Source organism: Engystomops pustulosus, chromosome 7 (assembly GCF_040894005.1).
Source record: "Engystomops pustulosus chromosome 7, aEngPut4.maternal, whole genome shotgun sequence".
Taxonomy (NCBI): Eukaryota; Metazoa; Chordata; class Amphibia; order Anura; family Leptodactylidae; genus Engystomops; species Engystomops pustulosus.
In genome coordinates, this window is record NC_092417.1 from 7,281,584 (window position 1) to 7,301,019 (window position 19,436).

General features: G+C 51.4%; 2 protein-coding genes across 2 annotated transcripts; both read right to left on the bottom strand.

Moving 5' to 3' along the window:
- Nucleotides 1-319: 319 nt before the first annotated feature.
- On the bottom strand, nt 320-4,837 carry GLMP (glycosylated lysosomal membrane protein). The gene is made up of 6 exons (XM_072114616.1): nt 4,668-4,837; nt 2,605-2,862; nt 2,290-2,493; nt 1,979-2,197; nt 1,620-1,897; nt 320-923 (listed from the first exon to the last, which is right to left on the bottom strand). Exons 1-6 carry the CDS (start codon nt 4,749-4,751, stop codon nt 755-757), a joined length of 1,212 nt encoding a protein of 403 aa, XP_071970717.1. The 5' UTR covers nt 4,752-4,837; the 3' UTR covers nt 320-754.
- A 541-nt stretch (nt 4,838-5,378) lies between these two features.
- Nucleotides 5,379-11,059, bottom strand: CCT3 (chaperonin containing TCP1 subunit 3). The gene is made up of 14 exons (XM_072114617.1): nt 10,853-11,059; nt 9,219-9,280; nt 9,068-9,118; nt 8,925-8,987; nt 8,611-8,707; nt 8,288-8,405; nt 7,866-8,052; nt 7,634-7,783; nt 7,018-7,150; nt 6,632-6,713; nt 6,365-6,545; nt 6,035-6,280; nt 5,828-5,959; nt 5,379-5,739 (listed from the first exon to the last, which is right to left on the bottom strand). Exons 1-14 carry the CDS (start codon nt 11,028-11,030, stop codon nt 5,632-5,634), a joined length of 1,788 nt encoding a protein of 595 aa, XP_071970718.1. The 5' UTR covers nt 11,031-11,059; the 3' UTR covers nt 5,379-5,631.
- Between the last annotated feature and the right edge of the window lie 8,377 nt (nt 11,060-19,436).

Consider the following 19,436-nt stretch of genomic DNA (forward strand, 5'->3'; position numbering starts at 1 on the left):
CAAAACCAGAACAGAGAAAAAACCTAGAAGTGATCGGAGTGATCGGCTCGCCTAAGGATCAGCCAATTAGAAGGAGAGCAGGTCACGTGACAACAGGCAATGTTTCGCCGCTGCTTTACTGAGATTTTTATTGAACTTGAGTTACGTTGTTTATACTCTAGTCACATTCAAAGCTGCAAGCGGTACGTAGACCGTTCCTAACACCTCCCACTTTAGTAGACAGAGGTAAATGTAAACATTAGAATTGTAGATGCAGCTTTGGACGTGACTAGAGTGTTAGACCACAGTTAGCGCCCAGCACTGTACGTAGCGGTCTCTGTTATGGCATCAAATAAGGATTTTACATTGAAAAGCAGCAAGTCTCACACACAACACACTGGTCGCTAGGGCTCCAGTGCTGGCTGCCCATAGCAACCAATCACAGATCGGCTTTCAATTTCCCATAGCAATTTTATAACTGAAAGCTGAATTTTGATTGGATGTTGAAAATTAAGGCAAAATCTGGAAGGTTAGTGGCTCAGGAATGGCGGCCGTGTGTGCGTTACCTATATATATAAAAAGGCAAGATTTGGGAAAGATTTAGGAGCAGCTTCTTGTGAGTAACCGGCCGAACATCTCACAATCAAACCAGTCAGTAAAACTGTGCGGCCGGATGTCAGGTCCCTGAACTGGCGCCACCGTAGCCGGGTTATTGCAGTGCGACGTCAGTATGTGCAAATGATGGGAGGAGTAGTCCGTCCCCTGGCCCCGGCCTCTAGTTAATGGGCTGGTAGGTGGAGAAAACTTTCTTCTTCAAGCACGTGACCACAATGGCTCCGATTATCAGCAGCACCAGCGGCGTCCCCAGCGCCACCGCCATGATACAGATCACCAAGATGGAGAACGAGTCACGAGGAGGCGTCCCGTAACCCACCAGAGCCGACCTGCAACCAGAAGGGACACATTAATGGAGGGGACTGGAAACACAAAGACGGGGGACAGGACCGTGACGAGTCGGCACTCGGGGAAGGGAAGACAGGACCGTGACGAGTCGGCACTCGGGGAAGGGAAGACAGGACAGTGACGAGTCGGCACTCGGGGAAGGGAAGACAGGACAGTGACGAGTCGGCACTCGGGGAAGGGAAGACAGGACAGTGACGAGTCGGCACTCGGGGAAGGGAAGACAGGACAGTGACGAGTCGGCACTCGGGGAAGGGAAGACAGGACAGTGACGAGTCGGCACTCGGGGAAGGGAAGACAGGACAGTGACGAGTCGGCACTCGGGGAAGGGAAGACAGGACAGTGACGAGTCGGCACTCGGGGAAGGGAAGACAGGACAGTGACGAGTCGGCACTCGGGGAAGGGAAGACAGGACAGTGACGAGTCGGCACTCGGGGAAGGGAAGACAGGACAGTGACGAGTCGGCACTCGGGGAAGGGAAGACAGGACAGTGACGAGTCGGCACTCGGGGAAGGGAAGACAGGACAGTGACGAGTCGGCACTCGGGGAAGGGAAGACAGGACAGTGACGAGTCGGCACTCGGGGAGGGGAGACAGGACAGTGGACGAGTCGGCGCCCGGGGGTGGGTGGTTCAGTGATGAGTCGGCACTCGTTATGAGGCATTACTTGGGTACACTTACCATGCAAGGAACTTGTTTTTTTCATAGAAGTCGCCATCTGCGATCCCAAAGGACACGTTCAGAGCCTCCACGTTGTAATGATCGCTCAGCCGCTCCCCGTAGAAGGCCTGGATAATTCGGGGGGCAGTCATGGTCTGGTTCATGTTCTGAGGATCATACACAACACACGGGAGAGCGTCTGCCCTGCTGCCATTAATTGATCCGTAGGCCACAGACTTCCACTGGAAATAGCCGAGGGCATAGCTGGAGTTCAGGGCATCGGGCACCAGCTCCATCACCTGGGGGTGGACACACACAGCAATAAATACATTGCCATCCTCTCTGTGCCCGACATCACACCTGGTGCTAGTGCTTCCTACCTCGAAAATTGTCGGAGTGTATTCATCATCTATGGAGCGGACAGACCGCACCTTCTTCCGTCCCGACTTCTTCTCCAGCGTGATCATCTCCAGAGCAAAACGCGAGTGGTTCCCGCGAGGCCGGACGCCCTCAATCATGAACTCCAGCTTGGTGCAGTTGGCGGTGTGGAGGAGCCGCGGCGAGGAGGAGTCCCGTCCGGGTCTGTCGTATGCAGATACCTGGAATGGAGGCGTTACCAAGACATCATCAATGTTGCATGTTGCCGCATGTAGAAGTTGTGTGAAGGTGGAAGATGATCATTTCTACTCACCCGGAAGCTGACACTTCCATTACTGAAGCTCCCGTTAGGATCATTCGCGTTGGCTCCGGTCAGACGGAAGGAGAGCGAGGAGGAATTTATGGTGTTGTTGGCGTTCTCCCAGACAAAGTTGGACAGGTCGTAGGGCGGGTAGAAATTCTTTTCTGCGGTGCCGGAGAAGTTGGCCGTGTTGTTCACATCTTTATATTCAAATATCTGGGGAAAGAAGACGAAAATTGTGATCCAGGGGACTGGCAAAGGATTATGGGAAATCTACGTTTACAGGAGTCATTAGATAGACGCAGTGACGTATCCCCCTCCACTTACCCGGGTGAAGGTGAGGGCGGTGGAGTACAGGACGCTGGAGGCTGGTTCTATGGCGATGGCTCCGTAGTGGTCTCCGGAGAGCAGTTTGGACCAGTTGACCCGAAGGTCGCTGTGCTCCGTGTCTGTGTATATGAGCAGCACTGTGGGGGCCCCGATGGTGCTCCAGACATAGTGGATGGTGCTGCCGTTCCCCACCGCCCGGGTGTGCAGCAAATTCACAGAGGAGCTGGCGTAGCCGGGGTTAAACTGCATGGAAACCTGTGGGAGAGAAAATACCATTATATATAGTCAGAGGTGAAGGGGGGAAGGGGACAGGAGCGGATCCCTATCAGTGACCTCTGACACCTCAGGGACAGGAGCGGATCCCTATCAGTGACCTCTGACACCTCAGGGACAGGAGCGGATCCCTATCAGTGATGTCTGACACTGAGGGGACAGGAGCGGATCCCTATCAGTGACCTCTGACACCTCGGGGACAGGAGCGGATCCCTATCAGTGATGTCTGACACCTCGGGGACAGGAGCGGATCCCTATCAGTGACGTCTGACACCTCGGGGACAGGAGCGGATCCCTATCAGTGACCTCTGACACCTCGGGGACAGGAGCGGATCCCTATCAGTGACCTCTGACACCTCGGGGACAGGAGCGGATCCCTATCAGTGACCTCTGACACCTCGGGGACAGGAGCGGATCCCTATCAGTGACCTCTGACACCTCGGGGACAGGAGCGGATCCCTATCAGTGACCTCTGACACCTCGGGGACAGGAGCGGATCCCTATCAGTGATGTCTGACACCTCGGGGACAGGAGCGGATCCCCATCAGTGATGTCTGACACATCAGGGACAGGAGCGGATCCCTATCAGTGACCTCTGACACCTCAGGGACAGGAGCGGATCCCTATCAGTGATGTCTGACACCTCAGGGACAGGAGTGGATCCCTATCAGTGACGTCTGACACCTCAGGGACAGGAGCGGATCCCTATCAGTGATGTCTGACACCTCGGGGACAGGAGCGGATCCCTATCAGTGATGTCTGACACCTCGGGGACAGGAGCGGATCCCTATCAGTGATGTCTGACACCTCGGGGACAGGAGCGGATCCCTATCAGTGATGTCTGACACCTCAGGGACAGGAGCGGATCCCCATCAGTGATGTCTGACACCTCAGGGACAGGAGCGGATCCCTATTAGAGACGTCTGACACCTCAGGGACAGGAGCAGATACCTATCAGTGACATCTGACACCTCAGGGACAGGAGCGGATCCCCATCAGAGATGTCTGACACCTCAGGGACAGGAGCGGATCCCTATTAGTGACGTCTGACACCTCAGGGACAGGAGCAGATCCCTATCAGTGACCTCTGACATCTCAGGGACAGGAGCGGATCCCTATCAGTGACCTCTGACACCTCGGGGACAGGAGCGGATCCCTATCAGTGATGTCTGACACCTCGGGGACAGGAGCGGATCCCTATCAGTGATGTCTGACACCTCGGGGACAGGAGCGGATCCCTATCAGTGATGTCTGACACCTCATCCTCCAGCTCCCGGTATCAGTGACCTCTGACACCTCATCCTCCAGCTCCCCGGTATCAGTGATCTCGGTTGGACCCATGTTTCAGGTTCCGGCTTCTCCTGCTTTCGATTCCTGAATTTAGGACCATACAGGCTGCTTCTCGTTTCCTGAGATATGTGGGCGGAGTCGCCACAATGGGGGAGGGGCTTAGAAATCAGGGTCCACCCATCTGCTCCTCCTCCACAGCCATAACACGGGGAGGACTACATGTCCCAGCACGACCAGCCGCCCCTCCTCCTCCTACAATCTGTAAGCCACGTGCGGTCCCTTTAAACCCGAGAAGTCCCTCACACCGAGAACTACAACTCCCAGCAGCCTCCCCGCTCTGCACCTACAGAGTCACAACTCCCAGCAGTTCCCCCTCCCCCCAAAAACGAAGTCTAAATCCCGAAGAACTACGACTCCCGGCGTGACCCGGGACACTGCGCCAGAAGCGGCTCGGCGCACGGGGCATTGTGGGAGTTGTAGTCTGCGGCCGCGCTCACCTGGCGGGTCTCCTCCTCCTCAGGGGCCGCCAGAAGCCCCCGGAGCCCGAGCAGCACCAGCACCAGCCGCAGCCCCGCGATCATCGCTGTTGTCCCGCGCTTCCGGCCGAGCGGACATGTGACTGGCGATCAGCTGACCACAGCACGGGGGGCGGGGCCTGCGCGCCGAGCACGTGACCACCCCTAACCAGAGCGCTGCATTATGGGAACAACATTATAACAGATAGGCAGATGATTACCAGAGGATTTGTGATGGGCGGAGCTACAGATGGTCACATGACAAAAGAGCGTCCATATAGCCAACTGGGCGTCACTCCGCATACACTAACCTGGCACCTAATAACCAAAAGACGTCCATAATCTCCCAAAATTATCACCAAACCCAAATCACTGGGAGCAACGTGATGCACGAGCTCAGTCTCCCCAATGTGCGACTACAGGACCCCATAGGGCGAGACCCCCTGGTTACAGCTCAATGTGAGGGGCAAGTCTTCTCCTAGATCTCCTGCATGACTGTTCTGATCGCCCTCTATGAGGGAGATTCCATCCTGCTGGCTGATAACAGAGAATTGTTCTATACGTATACAGCCCCCTGCAGGCTGATAACAGAGAATTGTGTATAGAGCCCCCTGCAGGCTGATAACAGAATTGTGTATACAGCCCCCTGCAGGCTGAGCGAAGGTCCTGCACATAAATCACATCTCACACAGATTCAATTTCAAATGAAGTTTTATTTTTTTTCTTTGGAACAGGAAGAGCGTGATCGATGCTGCGCCCCTCCCCTCCAACTACCTTTGTGCCCCCCAATCCTCTCGGACCGTAATAAATACAAAAAAAAACGGGATCTCCTGCCAGAGCGCGATGCACAGGGAACACGCCGGAGGGTCTGACGTGTCCAGAGACGTCTCCTCAAGTGCTAGAGGGATCTGCAAGCTGTGGGTCCCACGTTCCTGACAGGAGGGGATCACTCCTGGGGGTTCTCCGGAGCGGCTGGTGGCGCCCTCCCCTGGTCATCGCCCTTCCTCTTGTGGCCTGACACGATGTCATCGATACGGAGCAGCAAGATGGCGGTCTGTGGGAGGCAGAGGAGAGCGGATATAACAGACGTACACAGATACTCTATAAAGACGAGGCGCGGGCCAGCGGTGCCTCCTCCTTACCTCTACAGCCGTCTTGTAGGTCTGGAGCTTCACAGCGAGGGGCTCCCAGATGCCCAGGTCCTTCATGTCAGCCAGTACCCCAGCCTCACCATCCACACCCCAGGTCTGGCAGCCATCTTGTGTGTGTTTCGCCTGTAGATTGACAGGACAATGAGATCTACCCTCCAATACTTAGAAGCAGACCCCCACCCTGGCACCCAGCCTCACCCGCAGTGATGTCAGCACCCTGATGGTGCTAGCGCCGCAGTTCTGAATCAGAGTCCTGGGGATGACCTCCAGGGCCTGAGCCACGGCGCGGTACGGCCACTGCTCCACACCGGTCATGGTCTTGGACTTCTCTGTGAGGACATGGGCTACACTCATCTCAGCGGCGCCACCTCCTGGGACCAGGTATGGGTCGACCATCACATTGCGGCAGACCTGCATGGCGTCCTGGAGGTTACGCTCCACTTCCTGCAAGGAACAAAGACCGTTATGTAGTTGCCCCGTGCAGCAGCACATCGCGCCCACTAATTGTGGTACTGAGCAGCCACTCACCGCCAGGATCTCCTTACTGGCCCCGCGCAGCATGATGGTGCAGGCCTTGGGGTCCTTGCATTCTGTGATAAATGTGAAATACTCGTCCCCGATCTTCTTAATCTCGAAGAGCCCGGCGCCCGTGCCCACGTCCTCCTCCCGCAGCTCATCTGTGCGGCTGGCGATGCGAGCTCCACAGGCCCTGGAGGTCACACACACACACACATCATTACATGGACCTGTATACAGCCGTATCCACACACTCCATCACACAGCACCCGCCCTCACCTGGCTATCCTGTTGTTGTCGGTCTTGCGCACTCTGCGGATGGCGGTGATATTGGCTTTGACCAGGTAATGCTGAGCGAGATCTGGAGGAGAAGAAACCATCATACCAGGAGCTCAGGGAGAGAAGAAACTTATGTAGGTGTTGCAGATATTTGCCATTTTTTAGTGAAGTGGTTGCTGATAATTGGAAAAACATCTGTTTTTTTTTCCCCATAAATTGTCCCACAACTGTCTATGGGTTGTGTGTAGTCCAGCTACACTCTAACAAAGAGAATTAAACAGAGCTGCAATACCGCACACTACCCAGACACCAAAAGCCATGTTTTTCCATTCTGGATCGCCCCTTTGAGTTTTATTTTGAGGAAAAATTACTAGAAAGTCTCTAACCGGAGATTCCCTTCTCGGTGATCACCAGGTCGGGCTTGAGTCTGATGATGTCCTCGCAGATCTGCTGGATATATTCCTCCTCCATCTGCAGGATACGGGCAAAGTCCTCCTCCCGGGTGATCTCAATCTCAGTCTGCAGGAAAGGGAAATTAGGGGGGTCACTAAGACACGAAAGCCGTAAGGGATAGTTCACATATCACTACACGGTGGAGGATGTTAATTAACAAACGACAACTATAACAGATTTTACTACAGAAAATTCCTCCATGTGAACATCCCCCAACGCCTGAAGCATAACTCCCCTCACATACAGCACTGCCCCTTCTCCTCCACCGGTGTGTGTCTGCTCGGGTTATACAGGCCATCATAAAGCCACAGATCCAGGTTACACGACCCCTGCTATTTTGAGCTGTGTGGGTCAGAGACTCCCGATTCAGCATTTTATCCCCAATCCTGAGATCAGGAGTCCACCTTATACTCCAGCTAACCAGGGACATACAGATATCCCACCACAGGAGCATGAACGCAATACGCAGGTCCCTCTGAGTACTGTAGTCTACAGTGAGCCCCCCCTAGTGGTGGCCCCTATAGACACGAGATATTCCTGTATGTGTACCTGGCTCTCCCCCTTCTTGTACTCCAAGGAGCAGTCTAGCAGGACGATGCGCGGGTTCTTGATCAGTCGCCTCATCTTGGGGTGTGTGACGTCCTTGTTGACCATGACGCCTCTCAGGACACAAGATTCCTCAATAATTCCGCCAGGAATCTGGTGAGGAACAGAAGCACAAGTCAGGAGCAAGGAACCTCCCCTGTATCAGGCACCGGTGGCCTCTCTTCGCATGTCTCACCTTCTCCACCTTGGCGTACTTCTTGATGTCAAACTCCTTCCTGCCGTTCTCCTCAAACTCCACGGTCTTCACTGCGTCCAGGGCGATGTTGCAGGCCATGTCCGCCCAGCGCTTGATGGCCTTGGTGTTGATGGCACTGTTGATGATCTTCAGCATCAGCTGGCGGTCATTGGTGTCCACTGGAGTGCTGCAAGTGGGGAGAACATGGGGTCAGCCGCTACAAGGTGTAACCCAAGCATCGCCAGATATCACCCACCATGGGCACCCAACGTGCGACAATCCATTGTGAGATGCCTCTAGCACCCCATGTAATCGTGTGATCACCATCAGACACATAGGCGCAGTACAAGGGGCCAAATGCCTAGGCCAAGAGCAGAGTGACAGCTACTAGATAAATATAACAGGAGCGGGCGAGGGGTCACCTGATCTCCTTCAGGGTGGCGATCATGTCGTCCAGGGCCTTGCGGTAGGCGCTGATCACCACGGTCGGGTGCATCTGTTGTTCTAGGAATTGTTCAGCAACGGACAGCATCTCCCCGGCTGAGGAGAGAAGAGCAGGTGATGAGGAGAGACCACCAGTACTACCCACAGCCAAGAACCACCCAGACAACTCTTAACCTAGGGACCAGTTCACACCACAAATGCCACCGCCAAAAACTAGTTAAAGTGTGAAACACACCCACACTCACAGACAAAAGAAGACCACCACTAGCACCAACCCCAGAGACCCCCTTCCCAGGCTCACCCAGAATGATGACGGATGTGGTGCCGTCTCCGACCTCCTCGTCCTGTGTGCGGCTGATCTCGATCATGGATTTGGCGGCCGGGTGCTGCACCTGGATCTAGAGGAGACAGTAGGGAGAGCGTCACGATACTGACCCCCCGCTACATCCAGTATAACCCCCACAGGTTGATCCTCTCCCTCATATCTCCCTAGTCTGAGGGGCCGGTACAGACAATTTGGGGAGATTGTATATAACCACAATGGATACATTGTAACGGACCGGTCAGCTATATGAGCAGCTCTGCGCATGTACGGAGGGTCTCCACAGCACCCACCTCTCGCAGGATGGCGTTACCGTCGTTGGTCATCACGATTCCTCCCATTGGATCCAATAACATCTGGAAAAGCAACAAATAAGGATTCACTATGACGTCCTGTGTGCGGTGACAAAGACCTTACACTCTAGGCGGAGCCTCACCTTCATCATGGCGCGGGGTCCCAGGCAAGTGCGGATGATGTCTGCGATGGTCTGGAAGAGACAGAGGGGTCAGGGGGCTGGCACTATGGGCGTGACACAATCAGGGGTCGCCCCTTGGGGGAGATGAGGGGCACACACCTCCAGTACTTACCTTGGCCGCGTTGATGTTCCCGGTCTGGACCTTCCTACCAGACTCTCTCTTCATGTTCTGACCTGGAAAACATCATCGCACGTCATCATATCTGACCCATAATGCACCTACCCAGCCCCCCGATCCGACAGCTGCGGACCCTCAATCATCCACAGAAGGGATCAGTGCAGCCTGCAACCTCCTGTCAGTGAATGGAGCGGAAATCACATCCAGTCCTAACACTTCTCACAGCTGAGACTTTGTGACAGTGCCGACATTTATGGCCAACACTCTAAACCTGCGCTCCCCAATCGCCATGTCACGTCAAAAAAAAAAAAAAAAAAAAACACACTTTCCGGCAATATGTCTTGTTTTTTGAAACTCGGACGAGGTGTATCAATACACTCTGGCCGCTTGCGCACACTATGACGTGGCAGCGTTTCTGCGATGTAATGTCACAGTGTGTACGGGCAGAACTAACAGACGTGTCCTTTTGGGAAACTTCAAACAGAAGACAGAGTTTTTTAATGGTTTTTTTTAGGGGGGTTGGTGGCGCGGACATTTCATTGAGGAGTAGCAGCAGAATTTCCCTCCTTAGGGCTTATACTCGAGTATATACAGCATACATATTTTTTCCTCACAGTGAAAGCACCAAAGACAAAGGGATATTAAAGTTGGGGGGGGGGGGGGGCAGATGGGGATATGGCCCATTATATGAGTCACGGTTAGATATGGGGTATTTACAACTTTTTTTTTTGTCATGGACCATGGCAAGATAGTTACCCGACCCAGTAAGTTTTTGGGTGCTGCCATTCCCCGGATACAAAAACAAAGGGGTCCAATGTTCTAAAGAGAACAGGTTCTGAAGGTTTCCTTTCACTGACAGCAAGTGTAGAATTTGCAAACTAAAATTTGAAGACTTGATATATTCCCGGTGTAATGGATTAGAATGAGATAAAACTCGCCGGAGACATAACCACCTGCACTTCCGTCACTCATGTCACCACTACAGCCAATCACAGCTGTCCGCTCTGCCATCATCAAGGCCAGTGGTTGGCTGTAGTGGTCACATGATAACCAGAGGGGCTGGAGCGGTGGTCCTTAGACTTTAACCCCTTATCCCCATCGACACCTGTGTGATCCCTAGGGGGTCCCCTCCACCAGACAGACATAGTGATAAACCCCATACAAAATAGGGGAGAAGAAGAACAGGACCCCATGTCCCCAGTTTAAGGATCTGGGGTCACACAGGCGCTCAGGGACCTGAACCCTGGCCTCCCTAGTGGTCACACAGGTGTCAGACACTGGCAGCCATCTTTCTCCATGTACCCGGGTCACACAGGTAGTCACCCAGCGCAGGATGTGAGGGTTACTAGGCAACAATTGGAACATTTCCATTCCAGACTGATCCATGTGATGTGGAGCTCCCCTTTAATTTACTACAAGATGGTATAAGCCTTCAGTGTACATTATAGAGAAGACACCACGTGACCCTCGTGTACATAATGACACACAGCACTGATTAGTGTATAGTAACACCCGGCGCTCCGGGCTGGGGCCCTCGGGAGCCCCGGGCTGTGACTGAGCGGATTCGCTATGTCCGGACCACCCCCTCCATGTAACAGTGGTCTCTCCCCCCCATGACGGATACTCACTGAGCACGAGCACCGGGCGGCCCATCATCCTGGCAGCGGGGGGAGAGCGGAGCCGGCAACGGGAAGAAGATTCTGGAGAAAGAAAGAGCAGAGCCGCCTCCTGAGCGCACACTAGCAGGAGAGCACAGAGACAGCGACCAATAGAAGCCGCGGAAGCTGCGCCTCCGCCAATCACCATGTACTGGGCGGGGCTACAAGGGATAGGCTGCGCAAGCTTGGTTGGCGTTACACTTGCCGTTGCAGCCGCATGGTAACCGTTTGGGCCGTGCGCACGCGCGGAAACGGTGACAGGCGGCGCTGCATGCCGGGAAATGTAGTCCTTACGCTCAGCAGTTATGTATAGGCTGCGCAAACCATAGTAACCCGCTTCATAGATAGAACATAGCGCCGCGCCTTGCATCATGGGAGTTGTAGTTTTTTCCAGCAGACAAGACTCACAGGGCTAAATAAGGGCAAGAGGCTGCAGTGAGTGTGATGGATGAGGAGAGGCGCCTGATGGGAGGGGAAGGCAGCGACACCCAGCGGCCACATCCTCATGAAAACCTATAGAGCTGCCAGTCATCAGTAAATGTATAAAGCGGGCGTTATATTCTGCAGCTGACACCCGCTGGGGCTGGAGGGGGCCACGGGGGTCACTCTATATGGGATTATTAATTAAGCGTCCCCCATAGGGTATGAAATGTGCCCGATACCGTCTCACAGTATTAGGATCTCTATCAAATATGGCCGAACTGTTGCTATGGGTTACGTATGACCCTCTGGTGGCGCTGAGAACATCTTATATCACGTGATGCCATTCACATATATGTAATTAATAACTTGTATGTAACGTGACACCCAGCTGTGTGATACATGTGCAGTGCCCGGGTTCGGGGTGGCCCCAGCGCTATGTCTGGTCAGACGTGGCCCCGTCCAGGTGTCACCTCTTGTTGCTGCTCTCTGGAGGGGATAGTAAGGCGCGGTGCACCCCAATGGGGAATAAGTTCAGAGATTCAGGGTCTGCAGCGAACAGTTTCCTTCTTTCTTCACAGCAAATCACAGGGCCGACTCCTCCAATCTCCTCCCTGGCAGGAGAAGGGTTAATGCTGGGGCTGGGCTAGCTGTCCCCCCTCTCTCAGAAGGCTGGTACCCTGGTCACAGGCTAGAGGAGCCCGGGGTCTATGGCAGAGTGTTCTTGTCTCCGCCCCTTCTTTGGTTGCTCAGGTAGACGGGAAGTCTTCTCCTGCAAGTTCTGTTCCCTGGACTAACATTAAGTCCCCATAATATTCTATGGCAGCAAGTTTCTAAAGTGTAAACTACTTTCCAGGCAGCACCTGTCATTCTAAAGGTCCAGCTGTCTGGTAAACAAGTCTGTTTTTCTTCTGTTTGTGGAATTTGTGGAAAATTATATAAATAATCTTTATTTATAAAGCGTCAACAAATTCCATAGCAAATTACAAAATATATGGGAATATAAAGAAATATAATATTACATTATAGAGTACAGTCATATGGAACAATAGGAGTGGGGGCCCTGCTCACAAGAGTTTATTATCTATGAGGATGATGGGGGGGCACAGTAGGTATAAGAGCTTGTATAATGATCCAGTATAAAATAATTTATTACCATCCATCAGCCGCATCTTATATACAAAGTACAAGGTGAAAGTGACCACAGAGAAGCCTGGAGCTTGGTAAAAACAGAGGGGAGATAGGACATAGGATGGATTAGGAAAGGGAGAGGTGACATTTCATGCAGTTAGTGTGTGTGATAGATCTGCCTAACGATGTGGGTTTTAAGAGCAAGTTTGAAGCTTTGGAGGGTGGGTATTAGTCTGAGAGTCCGGGGAAGGGCATTCCAGAGAATTGGAGATAGATAGAGAGAGATACACAGTCAGAAATGTCTCTCAATGTTCATTAACCCTTTCCAGCCTTTTCAGCTGAGACTGCACTGCTGAACCTGCATCTAGGGGACTCATCCGTAGGTGACTATGCAGTTCAGTTCCACTCCCTGGTCTCTGAACTCACCTGAAACGATGCAGCCCTGACTGCGACCTTTAAAAAGGGACTTTCGGGTCAAGTCAAAGACACTGGCTGCATGTGACCTGCCGTCTACTCTGAGTGGTCTTATAACTCGGATCGATGTTCGTTTTAAGGAGCACGCTGAAGAGTTACGTCTTGAGCATCCGCAAGTCCGGGTTCGACATTTTCCTCACTTGACATCTGGCTTCCAAAGGCCGCTTTAGTCTACCGCTGTGCTGTCTGCAGAGGAACTAATGCAGGTGGACAGAACCCAACTTTCCCTCCAGGAACGCTCAGGAGGGCTTCTGCCTGTATTGTGCCAGTCCAGAACATTTCATTGGGGCTTGTCTCGTTCATCCCCAGTGTCCGGGAAACACCAGCACCTAGGGTTCTTGGGAGAAGCGTCTCTAGGTGAGAGGAAAGCTTCTCCATGCCTGAATATTCCTGTGCTCCTCAGCTTAGGCACCCATAGCCAGATTCAGTTTGCCACTTTTTTGGACTCTGGTTCTGTGGGGAACTTTGTGGATGCTGCTTTGGTCTCCCAGCATCACACCCCTGTGGTCCTCCTCGAAAAGCCTCTGGTCATCTCCTCAGTTAGCGGACAAATTCTCTCCGATCCGGTGCCTACAAGTCGGAGCTCTTCATAAAGAGTGACTGTCCTTTTATGTGCTGCCACATTACACCTCGTCTCTCCTGCTGGGTCCTCCGTGGCTGCAGCTCCATGCACCTGTCCTTAACTGGAAGACGGAGGAGATTCTTTGTTGGGGACCAGAGTGTCAGTCTCGCTGCATGGTGTCTTGTCTTGGTCTCCTCCGTAACTCCCAAGCGCCTGGAGGGCCTACCAACATGTTACCAGGACTTTGCTGATGTATTCTCCAAGAAGCAAGCAGAGACTTTGCCCTGTAGATCTGTTGCCGGGTGCTTCTCCTCCCGGGGTCGGATGCATCCTCTCTCAGTTCCTGAGGCTGCAGCAATGTCAGAATATATCCAAGCAAATCTGCAGAGAGGGTTTATACGCAAAGTCCTCTTCTCCGGCTAGTGCGGACCTCTTCTTCATGACCAAGAAGGATGGGTCACTCTGTCCATGCATTGATTATAGCGGTCTTAATAAGGTCTGCTATCAGCTGCGGTTGATCACGGAGCTCTTTGACCGCCTGCACAGCTCCAAGGTCCTCTCCAAGCTGGACCTTCGTGGGGCCTACAACCTCATTCGGATCCGCAAGGTTGACAAGTGAAAGAACATTTCGAGTACTTGGTGTTGCCGTTCAGACATCTTCACGGATCTACTGAATACATGTGTCAGTCTATCTAGACGACATTCTGGTGTTCTCTCTGGACCTCGAGTCCCACCAATCCCATGTACAGGCCAATCACCTTTACGCCAAGCTCGAGAAATGTCAGTTTCACCAGTGGAGCCTTCCTTTCCTCAGCTATATTATTTCGACAGAGGCCACCAAATGGATCCTGCCAAGCTGTCTGCAGTTCTACAATGGCTGCGTCCGGAAGGTGTACGTGCCATACAGAGGTTCCTGGGTTTTGCGAACTATTACCAGCAGTTTATCCCGCACTTTTCCACTCTTGGCGTGGCGCTCACCAAGAAAGGCGCCAATCCAGGCCTCTGGTCTTCGACGGCTGAAGAAGCTTCTCAAGGTTGAAATCCGCTTTTGCCTCAGTTCTCAGTAGGCCTGACACTGAGAAGCCCTTTCATCTGAAAGTTGATGCGTCCTTCATAGATGCAGGGGCAGTGCTCACCCAGAAAGGGCCTAAAGGCTGAACCCTCACTTGCATCTTTTTCTCTAAGACTATTTCCTCCGCAGAGAAATGACTCCATAGGAAATAGAGAACTTCTGGCCATCAAACTTGCCCTGGAAGAGTGGCGTTATGGAGCTCACCATTCAGACTGCGTATATGCAGATCATAAGAATCTCCTGTAGCTCCAGACAGCCCAACGTTTCAACCCTAGGCAAGCTTGTTGGTCACTCTTCTTTTCATGTTTCAACCTACAAATCCACTTCCAACCTGCCAAGAAGAATATCAAGGCTGATGCGCTCTCCCCTGCCTCTGATGTCATTGGAGAAGAGCCGGTCCCTCGGAAAATTATTTCTCCTGAACAACTGGTTGTTGCTGCTCCGGTAGATCTTCGGCAACTTCCCTCCGGCAAGACTTATGTCCGACCTGCACTGCGAAAGAGGATATTGCTGTATTGATAAGATGAGCTTTGTTCTGTTACTGTATTTCTGTACTGAGCCTGTATTTCTACATGAAGCCCAGTCCTTGTGCTGTGTTTATGGTATTAATTTTTCTGCAGTATTTCTGTATGGAGCACAGTTTTGGTGCTACATGTCTGTAGGGAGCCCAATTCTGCTGTTGTAATTTTGGAGCTTGGTTCCACTGCTGTATACTGTACTTAGCTTTATATGGGAGATTAAAAAAAAAAAAAAAAGACACGCTCCTTAATGCCCAGTGTCACGAGTGCTCCCGCGACCCATTTCTCAGGTCGCAAGCTCGTCCGTGCCCCTCTGTGCACGCTGGAGCGGCGCCCGTGCTTCTTACCGGTCTCCACTCCTGATCCCGATGCATTGCCATCTTCCAAGTAGCACAAAATTGGACTTTTTTGGCTACAGAGCTGGTTGATGGCGTGTTTTTTTTGCGTGAAATGTTGTACTTTGCAACAGTATGGGCGCATATGTTTTTTTCAGAGTACATATGTTTTTTTGATCACTTTTTATTGCATTTTTTCTGGGATTAAACAGGCAAAAATCATAATTTTTGGCAGGTTTTTAAAGGTTTTTTTTACGGCGTTCATCGTACGGGTGCAATAATTATTTCTTTTTGTTCTTCAGGTTGTTACAGACGCGGTGATACTATTTATGTGGGGTTTGTGTTATGATTTAGACTTTTTTGTGTTATATGTCGCTTTATATGTTTTGGGGCTTATGGGCATTTGTATTGATTTTTTATTGAATAACTTTTTTTTTTTTTTAACTCTTTTATTAGTTCCACCATGGGACATGCATAAGCAACCATCTGATTGCTTTTTCATGATAATACTCTGTAATACTGCCGGGGGGGGGGGGGTGATTGGGGGTGATCGTGGGGCATAGAGCCCTAGCAGGTAAGTTAAATGGGTGTTACTCAGGGATGTCAGCAGTAAATTACCACTGACACCCCACGATGCACGATGCCGGCTCGGATCCGATGCAGAGCCTAACTATTACGGCGCTGAGCGCTAAGGGATTAGAGGGTTCGTCCATTTATTCACGTCCACCTATTTGTAAATTTTCCTTTAAGAATTCAGAATAGATTCCTTAATGAATCTACGAGACTGCATTTTACATGCTGTTTTCTTATGTACTGTCGTCCTTTGTCATTGTATTTCCTAGACTAAACTATAAAAAGCTTTTACATTGTTGATTATCGACTTCTATATAATTTTGGTTGGGGAGGTTTGAATTGGCACTTTGGATATTGATGTTGGCCTGTATGGTTTTCAAGCTTCATTCGGCATAACTCTGATTTTTCCTCTAGAATCCAGTCCACCATCTTATATCCTATTTTTAGATAAGATGTTATTATTGTTGTCTCCCAAATTTTGTTGCATCAGTTTACTATTAACATATTGGGGCTTATTTACTAAGGGTCCACGGATCGCACTTTTGTTGGATTTTCAGGATTTGCGCCGTTGTGACAGGTATTTAACAGGGGATTGTGTCCCACATCCGGCCGGCATGACGCGAGGAGGAGGAGGAGCCACGTAGAGTCCGGACCCGATCTCCTCCCCCGCCGCGTCCACGTGTTCAATGATGCGGGTACCGCTATCCCAGCCGCCTCTACCCCAGCAAGTACCCTGAACGGCCCTTGCTGCTACAGGGGGGGCCGATTTCCCCGTTTCTCAGTCGGGGAGCATTGGGAGCTGGAGGGGAACAGCTCTCTCGGGGAGTAAGCGCGGTGTTGGCAGTGTTGGAGCGCTCCTGCTGCTGGCCGGTCCTGAGCAGCCAGGGGTGTTATGCCCTCAAGCAGAGTCGCAGCGTGCCGCTGACTACATCACTGGATCCGGAGGTGGGCGATCGGGAAGGTGATCAGGAGGGCGTCGTGGTCGGAGAGTGACCCGAGAACGGACCACCGCACGGGATGTGACATGTGACATCAAAAGGACCCAACCGGGAACTGATGTTATGGAGCCTAAATGACAATACTGTCTGTATGTAAAAATATAAACTTTTATTGATATGCATTAAAAACATTTAAAAACATGCCATACATCCATCAATTGGATGCAGACCACCAATAGCCCCTGATGCGGGCTGGCTGGTGTGCTCACTCCCCCCTACAGTCCAAATGCAGACAAATAGAGTGACCCACAGGAAATAGTGAAAGCATACAAAGGGTACCATGCAATGTAACAAATCACTAGAGCCAAATAACTTTACCCGATGGGTCAGGTAGCAGGGGGGGGGAGGCTGGCTGCCCCACGCGTATCGCCACCTCGCTGTGGCTTCGTCAGGGGCCCCTGACGAAGCCACAGCGAGGTGGCGATACGCGTGGGGCAGCCAGCCTCCCCCCCCCCTGCGACCTGACCCATCGGGTAAAGTTATTTAGGCTCCATAACATCAGTTCCCGGTTGGGTCCTTTTGATGTCACATACTTTCAGTTTCTACTGACGTGAGAGCCGTGTTTATTCAGGGTTAGACAGTCTGTGACACAGTATAGAATATATACACTTTGGGATGTGACATGTGACATCGCCCCGCTGATCTTCATACGCTCAAGGAGGTACCACCTTCGCATTCCTGGAGGGCCCTATTCGTTGCCAGCAACCCCCTGCCGGGGGTGCTAAAGGTACTTTGGTATCGCGGGGAGAGTGTTTCCAGAAGGTGTTGCCTCATAGCCTGCTGGTTATGGTAATCTACTTCTGTATAACCAACTAACAATTTCGCTTCTGCTGCGGATGATAGAAGTGCAATCCGGTCACATTGTATTAATCTATTTTACGATACCATGGCGCTTATTACTGGCCCTTCTGTCTGACTAACTCTCTGAACCTGCTGCCCTAATGCGCGGGTTTCTGGACTAAGTGTATGTACTATCTGTTGCTTCCCCGCTCGCCAGCATCATTATTACTGGGGGTGCTAAAGGTATTTTGGTTACGCAGGGAGAGTGTTCCCAGAAGGTGTTACCTCATAGCCCGGATATGGTAATCTGCTTCTGTATAACCAACTAACAATTTTGCTTCTGCTTTGGAGTGATAGAAGTGCAATCTGGTTACATTGTATTAACCCATTTGCGATGCTATGGTGCTTATTTATGGATCCATCTGCTTGACTAACTCTCTGAATCTTCTACTTTAAGGCTCGGGACTCTGGACTAATTATATGAACTATTTGTTGCTTCCCCGCTTGCCAGCGGTAGCATTACTAAAATTACTAATATCTCTGTCTAAACATCACTGGACATTTTGAAAATTTTCTTCCCCCTACAGGATCTATCACGGTCTATGACCTTGCTGGACTAATTCTGGCTGAAGGCTTCTTCTGTCTTTTATTAGTAAAAATTGTGATACAATTCTTGCTACTGTATACTCAGATAGTTATATTGCTCTGGTTTCAGGGTATATGCCGGTTTGTTTAAGTTTGTAATTTGCTGTCTGTTTATTTAGAGTATACTGTGTTACTGGAGTTTTGCGAGATACTTGAAAAAGTTTTTGTTGAAATGCCACCGAAAAATTCGGGCCGGAAATCCGGCGGGGGAGGAGGTTCCCCTAAGGAGGGGAAAGAACGTGGTGGCAGTAAAAATGATCCTGCAGGGAAGTTAGAGAAATTATGGAGCTCCCCTATAGTAAAAACTCGCCAAACTGGTAAAGCAGGTAACCCCCCCCACGATGCCTCCTGAAATACATGATAGGCCCTCGCAGGAGGGCGAGTTAGAACATTCTGAGGACTCCAACAATCCAATCTGGATGGAGATCCTAACAACTGTCCAAAAGACCAGTGTTACAGTGGAGGGGTTAGACAAACAGGTGGCGGCTCTTTCCTCTGATATAGCCCTGGTTAAGGAGGATATCTCTAAAACTTGGGAAAAGGTCTCTATGGTGGTTACTCAGGTAAAAAGTCTCGAGGGAGAGACCAAGAGCTTACGGAAAGAGGTTGGTGCACTGACCAAGGCTCAAATGTCCCTACGGGACAAAGTAACGGACTTGGAGGATCGATCTAGACGCTCCAACCTCCGTATTATAAGCCTTCCAGAAGAAGTAGGGGAGAACTCCCTTTCAAAATGGATCCAGGATTGGTTAATAGAGCAGGTGGGCACAGAGTCCTTATCATCCGTCTTTATGATAGAAAGAGCCCATCGTGTCCCCAGTAAACCTCCTATCCCAGGGGCCCCATCCAGGGTTGTACTTGCTAAAGTTCTCTGCTCCCAAGACCGTGATGCTATTATTAGATGCTCCCGCTCTAAGCAGGATATGATGTACAACGGGGTAAAAATCTTTATCTTTCCGGACTACTCCCAGGCTACGCAACAAAAGCGAACCAAATTTAAAGATGTAAAGTCGCGCCTGAAGGAGGCTGGCCTAAAATTCTCATTG

What these genes read in the sequence shown, in the direction of transcription:
- GLMP (XM_072114616.1), bottom strand. Translation starts at nt 4,751, where the DNA reads ATGATCGCGGGGCTGCGGCTGGTGCTGGTGCTGCTCGGGCTCCGGGGG. An exon ending in CCGCCCTCACCTTCACCCGG is followed by an intron (nt 2,494 to 2,604) that starts GTAAGTGGAGGG and finishes TTCTTTCCCCAG; the next exon opens with ATATTTGAATATAAAGATGT. An exon ending in ATGGAAGTGTCAGCTTCCGG is followed by an intron (nt 2,198 to 2,289) that starts GTGAGTAGAAAT and finishes CCTCCATTCCAG; the next exon opens with GTATCTGCATACGACAGACC.
- CCT3 (XM_072114617.1), bottom strand. Translation starts at nt 11,030, where the DNA reads ATGGTGATTGGCGGAGGCGCAGCTTCCGCGGCTTCTATTGGTCGCTGT. An exon ending in GACAACAACAGGATAGCCAG is followed by an intron (nt 6,546 to 6,631) that starts GTGAGGGCGGGT and finishes TGTGACCTCCAG; the next exon opens with GGCCTGTGGAGCTCGCATCG. An exon ending in GGGTGCTGACATCACTGCGG is followed by an intron (nt 5,960 to 6,034) that starts GTGAGGCTGGGT and finishes GTCAATCTACAG; the next exon opens with GCGAAACACACACAAGATGG.